This window comes from Drosophila ananassae, chromosome 2L (genome assembly GCF_017639315.1).
Source record: "Drosophila ananassae strain 14024-0371.13 chromosome 2L, ASM1763931v2, whole genome shotgun sequence".
NCBI lineage: Eukaryota > Metazoa > Arthropoda > Insecta > Diptera > Drosophilidae > Drosophila > Drosophila ananassae.
In genome coordinates this window covers 28,100,226-28,113,402 of record NC_057927.1, presented here as the reverse complement: position 1 = coordinate 28,113,402, position 13,177 = coordinate 28,100,226, and the positions used below count along the sequence as shown (strand labels likewise).

The 13,177-nt window shown below is 40.8% G+C and overlaps 5 protein-coding genes across 7 annotated transcripts; 2 read left to right on the top strand and 3 right to left on the bottom strand.

Annotated features, from left to right (window-relative positions):
* Positions 1-5,788: 5,788 nt before the first annotated feature.
* LOC6505722 (trimethylguanosine synthase) lies at positions 5,789-7,462 on the bottom strand. Its single transcript, XM_014905287.3, has one exon. It carries the CDS (start codon positions 7,460-7,462, stop codon positions 6,083-6,085), a length of 1,380 nt encoding a protein of 459 aa, XP_014760773.1. The 3' UTR covers positions 5,789-6,082.
* On the bottom strand, positions 5,789-8,151 carry LOC26514275. Its single transcript, XM_014905430.3, has 2 exons — positions 7,852-8,151; positions 5,789-7,798 (listed from the first exon to the last, which is right to left on the bottom strand). Exons 1-2 carry the CDS (start codon positions 8,034-8,036, stop codon positions 7,459-7,461), a joined length of 525 nt encoding a protein of 174 aa, XP_014760916.1. The 5' UTR covers positions 8,037-8,151; the 3' UTR covers positions 5,789-7,458.
* Positions 8,152-8,173: 22 nt separating this feature from the next.
* Positions 8,174-10,722, top strand: LOC6505796 (DNA-directed RNA polymerase II subunit Rpb4). 3 transcript variants are annotated; one of them, XM_001964355.4, is made up of 5 exons: positions 8,177-8,369; positions 8,499-9,315; positions 9,377-9,837; positions 9,895-10,160; positions 10,227-10,355. In XM_001964355.4, the coding sequence occupies exons 1-4, from the start codon at positions 8,306-8,308 to the stop codon at positions 10,131-10,133; spliced, it is 1,581 nt and encodes a 526-aa protein (XP_001964391.2). In that variant the 5' UTR covers positions 8,177-8,305; the 3' UTR covers positions 10,134-10,160; positions 10,227-10,355. The 3 variants fall into 3 exon arrangements, with proteins under 3 accessions (XP_014760794.1, XP_001964391.2, XP_014760793.1); XM_014905308.3 differs by having other exon boundaries at positions 8,174-8,369; positions 9,377-10,160; XM_014905307.3 differs by lacking the exons at positions 8,499-9,315; positions 9,377-9,837; positions 9,895-10,160 and adding an exon at positions 10,467-10,722 and having other exon boundaries at positions 8,197-8,369; positions 10,227-10,407.
* A 104-nt stretch (positions 10,723-10,826) lies between these two features.
* On the top strand, positions 10,827-12,151 carry LOC6505797 (protein AAR2 homolog). Its single transcript, XM_001964356.4, has one exon. It carries the CDS (start codon positions 11,009-11,011, stop codon positions 12,149-12,151), a length of 1,143 nt encoding a protein of 380 aa, XP_001964392.1. The 5' UTR covers positions 10,827-11,008.
* On the bottom strand, positions 12,149-13,095 carry LOC6505720. Its single transcript, XM_001964357.4, has 2 exons — positions 12,402-13,095; positions 12,149-12,346 (listed from the first exon to the last, which is right to left on the bottom strand). Exons 1-2 carry the CDS (start codon positions 12,534-12,536, stop codon positions 12,212-12,214), a joined length of 270 nt encoding a protein of 89 aa, XP_001964393.1. The 5' UTR covers positions 12,537-13,095; the 3' UTR covers positions 12,149-12,211.
* Between the last annotated feature and the right edge of the window lie 82 nt (positions 13,096-13,177).

Here is a 13,177-nt window from a genome sequence, read left to right as displayed (position 1 = left end):
TCTTCTCCGCCCTGTAACAAGGCTACATTCATTTACCAAGCGAACATCATCATGAGCTTGAGCGCCCAGCTTCCATATCCGTTTCCAGCCCGTTTTTTCGTCCTTTCCTTTATCTTGGCCACTGGCTCACAACAAAATGGACTCAAAAATGTGAGAGGAGCAAAACATTTGTGGCATGTTTTTAATAATGTTGTTTATAATGTTGATTTTTCCTCAATTTTATTTCCCCACTTTCTTCTTGTTTTTTTCGCATTCCCCATCTCATTTCTTTTTGATGTTTTTTCATAGAATTCATTTTATAGGTTGAAATGTTAATCTCTTTTTTTATGGCTATTTACGTAACGGTAAATACATACTTCATTTTATTAAGCTTTATAGCTGTTGAATTTTGGAGTCCCCTTCAAGCGTCGAATCAAAGCGAATTCAAAAACTAATTACAAAATCAAAACTTATAATGAGAGGCAAATTAGAAATTTTTCAATTGCCCTCAAAATCGGATAACAAACGGCAACAGCAACAACTCCATCAAATCAGGTAAAAGGGCAGCCATTTTGGGATTTTAATTAAATCCCGTTATTCCGTTAGCTCTTACGCCGTATTTGCAGCCACTCGGCCATATTCAAAATGAGTTTTTGGTCCTGGCTTGTTACGGCTTTGGTTTTAGCCGAAACGTTCCACTTTGCGCGGATGGCGAGCCAGCCACTCAAAACAAATATTTTTGCCCCTTTCCGTTGTTTTCAGACCACCAAAAATTAATTTTAATTTTTTGATTTTCTTTGCGCTGTCCAAAATAATGCAAAACCCAACACAAATTTTATGGCTGCTTGTCATTGTTTTAATTGGAAATTTATTTGGTTATCTTAGATGCACTAATAACTTTTTAATTTGCATATTCCGCTATGGAAGGGGCGATACAGATACGATTAAATTCATCAACCACATTGAGTTGTATCAGTTTAAAGTTTGATATTAAATATAAAAATGGTTAAGAACGATTTTGGACCCGTTTTTACTAATTGGAGAATAGTAACAACAAACCAAAAAAATATATCAAACAAATGAAATAACACCATCTTACCACGATCTAGTTTAAACATATTTAGACCTAGCCTTAAACTGTTTGGACATTCAAAGCACCTTTGAATGGCCGTGACTTCGGCACACTTTCGTTTACCTTACAGCTACGCACAAAACTTACTACCAAGTAAGGAGGATGAGGGAGAATTAAATCGCCTACAGATAAAGGACACACACAATGGCACCAGGGTCACAAGGAAGGAAAAATCATCCCCTCAGTGGGGGAAACGCGCGTTGGATCTATTCTCTCGCTCGCTCCTAGTAGTCCCAGTCTCTGGCGGGGTTCTGAGGAGTTTGCTTCGCTCATAAAGCGTTGGAAATTATGGAAATTAATTGAAATTCCAAGGATGCCGTTTGCTCTTTTGCTGAAACCAACAAATTACCATCATTATACGTATGCCGCCTCCCTTGCCCCTCGTTTTACCTCATTATTTGCATCTCCCTCTGGTAGACATGCCGTTCAACTTCGCAAATGCCAAATGAGCTGAGCCGCTTTGACGTTTCCTAATTTTAACAACTGCGGTTCACCAATAGTTTGTGTAAGTGTACAAATATGCGCATATTATATTTGCGTGCATTACACTTTATTGGTGTTTAATTAAGCTAATTAATTATCACATGCTCACTCACTGAACAAAAAACTGCTAATTTTGGTGAGATTTGATTGACTGCCGCAGAACTTAACTTGTATCTGTTGGGTTATGGCAGAACAGCTGCTTTCACTCCACCCACTTAAACAGCCTCTCTCGCCCAGACCCGCTTTCTGCTACAACAACTACGAAAAAAGTCATATTAAAAATCATTCGCTTGTGAAGATCAAAAGCATTCTTTTTCACCGAAATGCCATGAAGAATGAAGCTTGCGTGGCTTGCATGGAGTGAGGTGGGTGGATATCCTGTAAGTGAGCGGCTTTCGCCCGATGGCATTGTTATAGTTGGTGCTGTTGTTGTCTGCTCAGCCTCTGCCGCTGGCATCGCTTCTCTCAAGTATTCAACCAAAAATGCATGGCACACATCCCCGTACACCCTTACATGCACCTATAGAGCCCACCTATACAAAGGCAGCACGAAAGTGGGAGTGGGTGGGAGTGGAAAGCCGTTATACACGTTCAAGTCCTGTGTGTGCGTAAGGATGCTCGTTTATTTATTTATGGTTTTTTCTCATTCAACCACCCACATCAACTGCAAAAACAATTTCATCCACATATACGCCCATATATAAATATTTCCGTCGATGTGTGAGTGAACATTTATTAAATATTATTGCTCTTGTTTTGCGCTCTACTTGTCTTTTTTATTGCCCATCGATGGCAAGTGGGCGGATAACTGTCCTCCATCCTTCCCTGATTCATTTTCATCTTCCTCTTATGGGAGCTGGTACATGTATGTATGTATATATGTGTGTATGTATGCATATAATTGCCTTTCTGGTTGTTGTTCTTAGTACTTTTTCCCTTGTAGCGTTTATTAATTGTATCGGCTGCCTACAAATGAATAACGGTTAATCAATACGCGAAAATACACTGAAAAACAGTCGGTTTGGGAAACAGAAAAAAAAATTATGATAATAATTAAAACGCATAAAGTCGAGGGATCATGGTCCATCCGACTTATATAGTAGCTGCAAACAAATGAACAGGCACACCCTTCTTTTTGTAGACAATAGTTTTAAAATGAAGAGACTAGTTTGCATACCCACACCTTTACAAATGCTGTTGTTGTATGTTTTAAAACCAACAGCACAAACATTAACATGTAAGTCTACTAAGCGAAACAGAATAAAAAGTCGATAACATCTCAAAAAATCGTCCGATTTGGATGAAACATATATACATATTTCATTTTGTGTGGGGAGTGGGCGTGTCAAATATTTGCTACACACTTGGTCTACGTGGACTAGGAGTATATGTGCCACATTTGATAGCATTATCTCTTATAATCTCCGAGATCCACGCGTTCAAAAATAAAACAAGCAAGAATGGCTATAACTTTTCTAAAGTACCGCCGATTGGGCTGTAATTTGTGTTCCAGAAATAAATTATCCATAGGAGTAGTTCATTTGAGGGGCGGTGGAGGGCGTTGCAAACATTTGAAGCTATCTGGACCTGCGCTTCACTTATAGGTTTATTAAGGCATTATCTTATAGCTATATCTCTACTCAATCTCTGAGATCCACTATATCCACTTGGCTGTTGCTGCTGAACAAGAATAATGCGGTCGGAGATGATTTCTTCTCCCCGTTAAACGCATTCACACAATACAATATACCCTTTTACTCTACGACTGCCGGGTATAATAACACGTCCTGCAAGAGTATAAAAAGATAATATCATTCTATCCCAATAAATCGAATTATCAAAGTGATCACATTATTTAAGAACTACTTCGGATTTCGATTTATATAGAGTGGATTTCGATTTTATTGAATTATCATTGAACTTTTTAAAAGACACCTTTTGTTAATTTTTAAATTTAATTAACTTTCAAAGATTTTCATCAAAGTACGGGAAAATAAATTAGTAGTAAATCAAATAAAAATATTATATTTTGAATTAATATTAACAAAAGGCAGATCTTAGAAACCGCCGTAAATCACAAGCCAATTATGTGCTGCTCATCAATCCGCTCCATTAGATTCGCTTATGAAGCATCCTGCACCTGCATCTGCACCCGGAGACAAACAAGCAATCGCATTTTCTACAGTTCCCATGGACTGCACGGCGTAATCGCATTGTGGCATTGACGCAACTTGCGGCACAAATAAACCACCCCGCCGCTTACTGACTGTGGATCCGGATTCCCCGACTTAGGCCATCATCAAGTGGCGCAAATTACAGATCAAACATGCCAGGGAGGGTAGTTGCGTTGTTTTGGGTGACCATTTGTCAAGAAGGTTGACAACATTACGCTGGAAATTAAATAGCGTAATAAAAGGGTGACTTAATTTGTTTTTTTTTTCTGTGCCGAAAGTCGCAGCCACTTGCTACACGAAGGGTTTTAAGCGGGAGATGAGCTGTGAACACGTGTTTGTTTTCCAATAAAATATATTTCTATATATTCTAATAGATGCCTGACCGTAGTCTTTTATAGGCTGTTTCGTCAGGATATTGAAATTGTTGGCATTGTCAACCCCGCGCGACAATAAAAGCGACAATTACGCGTATCTAACAACGAGTGAAGGACGGAGCGGAGTAAGCCCCGGAGACCAGAACCAGTCCGGGAAGCTTAGATTTAAATAGCTGATAATCCTTGAGTTGACGCGTGACGGGCAATTGCCCGGTATTTTATTAACAATTTAAAAAATAAAAGTCAGCTTTTAATCTGGGCTTACATAGATTCCTTTGAGATAAATCTCAAGTAGTTGCTTTAATATAAACTGTATGAAGAACTATGTATTTCGAAAAGATTACAGGGTTTACGCAACAAATTTAAAAACAAGAAAGGAAATTTAACTTAACGATGAAAGTTGTTTACTCGTTTAGATTGTTTGGTTGGTAACAACTTAGAAAAGATATTGGTTTTTAAATTTTTATGTAACATGAAATTAAATTGTTGAAAATATTCTGCTTAAGAATCGAATGATTTTTGGAGAGATACAAAATTCGATGAAGGTTATGCTGCTCTTCTAATATATTCATAAAATTCCGGGGATCATCCAGACAGCTAATTTGGAAAAAAATATAAAACAGTTTATTTGGTTTTGTAGCGTTTTTGTCTCTTAAGCGTTAGAAGAACATACTATATATATTCTAAGCTGGAAAATAATAGTGTTCACTCAAAAATTAAAAAATTAATTAATAATATTAATAAATATAATTAAATTTTCTATATTTATTTACCAACGCATTCATCCGTCCTAAATCTTCTCGATCAAACTAAATATTAAAATGTGATATGATTAAATGTCTAATTCAATTTCAACCCATCACAAGAAAATAAATGCCACTTAGAAAAACTTACGTTTTGATTTTACCCGTCACAATATAATTTCCCAAGCTGCCCACAAATCAGCGCTGAAAAGTATGCTCTAAATTTCGCTAAAGTGGCCCTAATAAGTTAATCAAACTAATTGCAGCAGTTGAAAGATGTTGAGCCGAGAGGGCACTTGCCACAAGCAGGGGAAACGAGGTAAATATTTCCCTTGCCCGTTGGCAGCTATAAATTCCGCACATACCCCAGCCCCCACCACAGTTCCGTCGACCCAACTAAGTATGTTGTAAACCATGAAAAGGGTTGTTTCTCGTGGCTCCCTTGCCGGCTTTGAAATTCCGGAGAAGCTGCTGTTGCTGCTGTGACATGAACATGTTAATTGCCGTTGCCAGGCTTAGTATCAGGATTCGTAAAAACTCTGAACTGTGGCCGAAACAGACTTGTTCTGCAAAGTTCTGCAAAAATTTACGCACGTTTTGTTTCGTTTCCTTTTAATTAAAAGTCCAAAGGATTGGGGAACGTTATGGTTATAGCCAATGGTCAGTTGAGCTTTGTTAAGCTTTCTAAATTGGCTAAAGAGCTCGACTCTTTGGCATTGGCGGTGACTTGGCAACAATCAAGTCCAGGGCTTGCATTTCGAAGGACGGGAAAAAATAGCTTGAATATGTTACATATGAGGCGACTGTATTCATTAGGCAACTTTTATCCACTTTTGAGGCAGTGGTAACAATAACGAAACTGTAGGGGGACATTTTTATATATTTTTTTTGCAAACTTTGGCATAAATCGCGTAGTTATAAACTTTATTTATAATTAGACGTATAAAGTTTCAACAAAATAACATTTGTTTTAGGATTTCATTAATTTTACACAGCTTCCTTATAAATATTGTACGTATTCTATTTGCAGGACAACGTAGATTAATTTGGTTTATTAAAAATTACGCAAATATTCCATAAACCTTATACTTACTTACTTTATTTACAGAAACTTTTTCCTTTTTAGGTATAAATGTAAGGAGTTTTAAAGCTAATAAAAATAAAATTTAGAATTTCAATTATCTGATTTATGAACATCTATTTAGCCTTTACCAATCCTTCACCATAGTATGCCGTTAGAGCCACCATTCGCGTATCTAGATAATTATGCTCCACCTCGCACTGCCCTCCAGGTCCACTTAAGGCAATTACCTGACTCATATTCGAATTTCGAGGCAAAAAAAAGCCTACTTTGCTCGAAAGATGACGGGCAAGTTTCATCAAGTGGGTGGCTCCCACGGGAAGCAAATTTCGTTCAATGTCGAAGGTGCTCTGTTTTTGGTAATCAGGGCCTCCCCACGGAGGACTAAGAAAAACCATATCTGGGCGTAACTTTGTGCTAACGGCGAACTGCAAGAAATCAGCATGGATAAACTCGATCTTGTGGGAAACCCCATAGATACAAGCATTGTGCTTTGCCATCGACAGCTTCTCCGCATCGATATCAATGGCAATCACCCGTCCGCAAGTATTAGCGAACTGTATGGCATTTCCTCCGCAGCCGCAAAAGGCGTCCACAATCAGATCACAGGCCAGTCGACGAGAAGTCTGCTTTGCAATTTTTTCGGGAGTCACTGAGAACCAGCTCTCACGATCCAGTCGAATACCTTGGTCAAAGCGTGAAAACAGAGAGAACCTCTTCATCCAGTATTTTATCATTTTGCTGTGGTTTTCGTCCCGCATAAAATCGGGCATTTTAGCCGAAAGGTTTTTTATTTTATTTAGCTTCCGCTGCTTCTTTTTTGATATCAGACCTTTCTGCACACCATGAAGTTGGTTGGCGCTTTCGTTTTCCATGATTAGATTTTCTTCTTCTTCCGTGTTACTGCTAGAATCTGTATCTTTTTTTAGTTTTTCTAATTTTTTTCTTCCCCGGGATCCAAAGGATGTCGGTAACCCCAATAACTGGAGCTGTTCCTCCTCGTTAAAATCTAAAAAGGAGTCGTTGACTCCTGAAAGGGTGTCATCATCGACTTTTTCTATAAGTTTCTTTGACTTTTTTTTTTTCTTTCTTTCCTTTTCCGATACGTTTAAGTTTTCAAAACCTTCCTCAACATCACCAAAAGTTACTTGCTGTCCAAAAGATTTGGCCAAATCGGTCTGATAGTTTTCAAAAGCACAGGAAAGTATGTGCCAAAATTTGGCATTTAAACTATTTACGTGTTTTTCCCACAGTTCGCGCCAAAGCGCTTGCTCTTCTGAATTTACAGCTTCGATTTGTTCCCTGTATTCGGGAAAACGTTTGTGCCACTTTTGCTCTACTAGTTCCTGACCCTCGAGTTCCCAAAACTCCTGCCAGGCAGCCTGCTGAACAGTTTCTAAATCGTAATTCTGCCAATCGAGATTCTCGCTAAAAGTTTGCCTGAATATGTAAAACTGCGGATTGGTACGCGAAGTCGTCAGGTAATGAGTGTTCATATCTCAGCAAACGTTCTGACCCTTAATTTTCGTTCTAGCAGATCCTCGGGAGCGTCCACAGGATGCGCAAACCACACATCGATGGCGGGAACGTGGGACAGATGCAAGTCGTCTAGGTAATGTTTATGGGCTACTCCATCGAGCCCTCGGATTCTAATGTTCTCTTTAACGCCTCTGGATGTAAGAGGGCGTTCTTTTTCATTCAATGAGTTGACAAGGATGACTTCTCCGCGAATAATGCAGTAGCAGCCGACAGTAACGTTTTGCTCGTTGGCCTTGTCTCTGGTCAAACCCAAAAGAGGAAGCGATACTCTGCCCTCGGGCAATCGGTATTCTCTGTAAGGAATATATTAGTGCTTTGATATATCAATAAGTATAGTTGGACTTACTCCGGAAAATATTTTACGCGCACGTTTTCTAGCCGCAGCTGATTGGTGTTCATCGACAGTCGACCAATCACTGCGCACTTTCCATAGTGCACAGTTGAGTAATCTTTTTTTAGAGCTACTTCCTCAACCAATAAGTGTTTAAAGAATGTACAATATTCAAACCCGTTCTCAGATTCTGTATTCATAGCGGGCTCGGTTGGAGCCTTAACAAATGTTTAACAAAACAAGAACCGACATAAACAATAGAGATGGTAGGTAAAGTTGCTTGTGAAGACATCCACCAGGATGGACCAGAACGATGCATATCGATGTAACTATCGATGACCACCCGTAACAATACATAACACTTTCCAACACTTAAAAAACATCTTGAGAAACTACCAAAAATATAGACGAAATAAGCAGCGCCGGTGTTTTCTTTAAATTTTTGTATAAAAAGTTAAATACACCCAATATGTCTTTCATGAATCCGGTCGACATGGTCGACGAGGACGCTGCCGACCTGCAGTTCCCCAAAGGTAACATATGTGCCCGACTAACCCAAAAATTGATGTTACAAGTGAAACTGTACATGCTAGGGACTTAGGTTCCGAGTGACACAAAGGTGGAGCTCTTCCACCAGTTTACAACATATTGCCTCTTTTCAGTTGATCCTTTAGGGGAACAGGAGTCACGATTTGTAGTTGCTCGACAAGATGAAGGTACCAGGACGGGATCTGTATTCTATAACGCCTACTCGCTGCATAAAAAGTTGGAAAAATTGGAAGAGCTAGCAAAAGATGTAGCCGGAGACACTGTTGTATCCACTAGCGGATTTATTCGCTGTGCCACGTGTAGGTGCAACTTGCGCGAACCATACATTAGGTGCTCCGAGTGTCTGGATATCCTGTTATGCCTGCTGTGCTTCTCGCGAGGAAAAGAGACTGCTATCCATCGCAACAACCACTCCTACATTATAATTAGGGACAGCATTCAGGTATTTGCCGAGGAGCCTCATTGGACGGCCAAAGATGAACGCATCCTACTGCAAACGCTCCGTTCCCACGGCTACGGCAATTGGGAGGCGGTATCCAACGCTTTGGAAAAGCGCCATAATCCTGCAGAGGTTCGCCGCCACTATCATGACTGCTACTTTGGGGGGATTTTCGAGCGCCTGCTTAAGTTGCAACATTCCTCGCACTGTTATTTACCGGAGAGGATGCCATATGTATACAAAATGCGCAGCCTGGATCCTCCACGCCACGATGACATCGCCTCCATGCAATTTAAAATGGGTGCCGGATATCGATGTGCACGTGGAGATTTTGATACACCTTACGACACCTCTGCAGAGAGCATACTTTCCATTATGTTAAACCAAAAACCTGGCGATGTAGATGGAGAAGACCAAGAAATCGAAGGGGAACATGAACTTATGGAAGAACTTCAGCTTGGTCTGGTACGGGCTTACAACAATCGGCTTAGGTGAGGAAAGATGATCAAACCATTATTATTGTGGATCTATATCTAAGTTCTTAAAACATAGGGAACGGCAGCGTCGATATAGAGTCATGCGGCAACATGGACTAATTCTGCCCAATCGTACAGTAAGCTGGATATCCAAGTACATGGGCGCATTTACCAGCGATTCTAGTTGCATGCGTTTTTTGGGATTCATGCAAATCTGCGATCCAATTCAATTTGATATGCTGGTGGAATCTCTGCGCTACTACAACGACTTACAAACGCGGCTCTACAAACTGTATGATTATCGACAGCTTGGTGTGCGCACTTTTTCGGGAGCCGCACTGTACTCTCGGCTCCAAAAGCAACGACAGCAGGCTCAGCGAGATTATTCCAGACAGAAACAGAACGAAGTCTATGACTGGCAGCAACTGGTTCAGCATTATGAAAGCAACAAAAATGGAGAGCCGCTACCCCTGGGCATAAGTTCCAAGATCTATACATTGAACGCGCGCCGTAAGGCTCAACCCATTGAGATTGGAGGTAGGATAACAAGATTATTTATTAAAAATTTCCTAATTTTCGATTTATTTTTTTTAGATTTGCCTGGCTATTCAAAGTTGAACGCTGGAGAGAGAAAACTTTGCAGTGTGGCCCGATTGGTTCCACAGTCTTACTTGGACTACAAAAGCCAATTGGTGTCGGAGCAGGCCAAGTTGGGCCATCTGCGCTTGGCCGATGCTCGACGGCTTATAAAAATCGATGTGAACAAAACTCGTCAAATTTACGACTTTCTTTTGGAACAGGGACATATTAGCAGGCCACAGTCCTACGGATAAATCTTTGTTTTCCTCGATATTTCACTTGTAACTTTTTTTTTATCACCATACATATTTATATATTGATGAGTGGTGTTTTTTTATCTTTTTCAGAATTTGAAAATGCCGAAACGCTGCTGATATCAGAGGTGCATATGCTTCTTGACCATCGGAAACGACAAAACGAGTCCGCCGACGAGGAACAGGAATTTTCCGAAGTGTTCATGAAAACGTACGCCTACACAGACAGTTTTCGAAAGTTTAAAAACAAGGAGACAATTATGTCTGTTAGAAGGTAAGTTTTATAGGTCTCTATAGTTTTATGCTAATATAATAGTAATGATTTTTTTCCAGCTTGCTGATGCAAAAGAAATTGCATAAATTCGAGCTAGCCGCCCTAGGCAATCTGTGCCCAGAGGCTCCGGAAGAAGCCAAGGCATTAATACCATCGTTGGAAGGCCGTTTCGAAGATGAAGAGCTACGCCAAATTCTAGATGATATCGGCACTAAACGCAGCTTACAATACTAAACTCTACTAATAACATAGGCATATATATTAAAGAATGATATGAATAAAAGAAAATTAAATATACATATATTAAAAAACAAATTTGTCAATAAGTGGCAACTCTTTGTTTACATTGATGCTACCAGAGTTTTATAAAATTACTAGTATATGTTTCTTATTTTTTAATTTTTTTTTTTAATCGTCCACATAGGTAGATACATCATAGATTTAAACGTCTTTATTGCGGTCACTTTCAAAAAGTTTTAAAGAGTGCAGAAAAGAACTTAAAAAAAATTATTTAAATTTGAATGATATGGCAACGCAATTCAAAAATTAAGAATCAAAACAAACCAATATTGCGTTAACATTTTGAGGAATCACCGCCAAAATGAATAAGGATAATTCTAGCATGCAGATGGATCCACAGCTTGCGCTGCGCCTTCTTGCCGAAGGAGCCGTGTTGGTCATCGCTGGCGTTCCCGAGGGCACGGAGTTCGGCATCGATTTGTGTGCCCACACCATTGGGCCGAATTTCCGAGGCGTGAAGATGATTCCGCCCGGCGTTCATTATGTTTGGTGCGCTTCTCGAGGACCCTATGGAGATACAGCACCGCGTGTGGGTTTCGCCCACTTCTTCCACCCGAATGAGATTTTGGTCCGCGAGTGGGACAACGAACTGGAGGAGCTGCGACCGCGAAGGATAGCGGAACCTGAGGTGGAGCGTGAGCGCATCCGGAGAAACTTGGCCCAGCTCGAGCGAGTGTTGGCTCCCTACGATTATCGATATGTATGTCCATGGAAGGATCTAACAGGAAGTGTGACGGAATCATGCGTGGAGCGCTGCCGACCTTCAGAAGGCACAATTCGCACCAATATTGAACTACAGTCATGCCCGGATGCTGAAAGGCCAAGAGGCGGGGGAGCTGGTACCAGTAACGGCAGCAAGCGAAATGCTGCTGCTAGGCTGCTTTTGGATGAAAGTGAACTTCTTCCCGACTTGAAGCCCGTAGAAGGAACGGCTCCGCGGTTTACTCCAGTACCTCAACGTGTTCCCAACGATGCTCTACCCTCCGATGTCTCCAGACATGCAATGGACTGCATTGAAGCGGTGGATAAGCTAATCTGCAGCTTTGAATCCTCCAATGCATTAATTGAAGAAGTGCAACTTGCCTATGCATTCTTCCTAGTTGGTTACTCCGTGGAATCACTGGCCCATTGGCGCAAACTCTTGGGTCTGCTGGCTCACTCGCAAACAGCGGTGACCAGTCACAAGCTCACTTATATGAAGTACAGCGAGGTGCTCGCACATCAACTGCCCCACCTTCCAGAGGAGCTGATGGTCCCAAGCCCGCATAATACAGTATACAAGGACGTACGTGAATTGCTCGTGAATCTGCATGCGGGTGGGTTAAGTGTCAGTGCCGAGCGATTAACCAAGAGGCTAGAAAAGAAGCTGGGATGGCATTTCGAGGGCCTGCTCGACGAAGATCCCGAGGACCAACCCGTAATCATTGAACTGCCGGAGGAGTGAATGGAAATTGTAATTTCAATAGTTTTAATATAACAATAGATATTAACTGATCGATTGACTTTAGCGGAGTGAGTGCTGGGTGCGTAAATAATTCCACAAATCCCGAGCCGTGCGGATGCTGACCATAAACTGGCACAACTTCGTCTCGATTAGGCAGAGAATCAAAAACTTGGCACGCTTGTCTTTCAGCAAAGACTGCAATGAGGTCTCGGCTGGTGAACTTTCATATATTTGGCCATGGAACACTTACCTCCTCGTTATTCTCTGGACCATTCTCCACCACCGACCATAGATCCTCAGACTCCAAATAAGCCCTAACCGTCATCGACCAGGCCTTATAGTTGTCCAGACCTTTGAGCTTTTCGATTTGCAGTTGCAGTGCCATATCTGTGAGCAATTCGAGCAACGTTTTGCAACTAAGCCGCAGTTTGCTTTCTTGCCACTTTCCTCCGCCATTTTCTGTCCAGATTTTCAAATATAGATATTAAAGCATTGGTATATGTGTACGGCTTTCTGCGCATCGACATGTGCGGAAAACAATAGCTTTTAGACCCAGTTTTTTTATTTGCTTCTGGGACACGGAAAGTGCTGGCCAATTGACATTGAGCTTAAGTGGACACTTTTGATTTGGCGCAGAAGCATCGTTATTGTTCGTGTATAGTAGGGCATAATCAATGTCCTATCCATATGCGTGCAAGTTTGAGTATTTGCTGTTTAGAAAGTAAAAATATACTTAAATTTTATGTCTGAACTCGAACATAAATATGATTTGGAATAGAACTGGAACATGCCCGCAAGGCAGCATATTTGATTCAACAACACTTTCTTTCTTACACCCAAATTGGATGAAATTTCTATATCAGTGCAGATATGGGATTGATTATGTATCGCAACTATCGGGTATAATCGGCCGATCAAAAAATCTCCACGCATAATTTCACCTGCTCCTTAACCTTTAAGCTCCCCTGAACCAAAGTTCAGAACAAACATAGGTTCTATCACCCACAGTTTCCGCGGTACACCTAA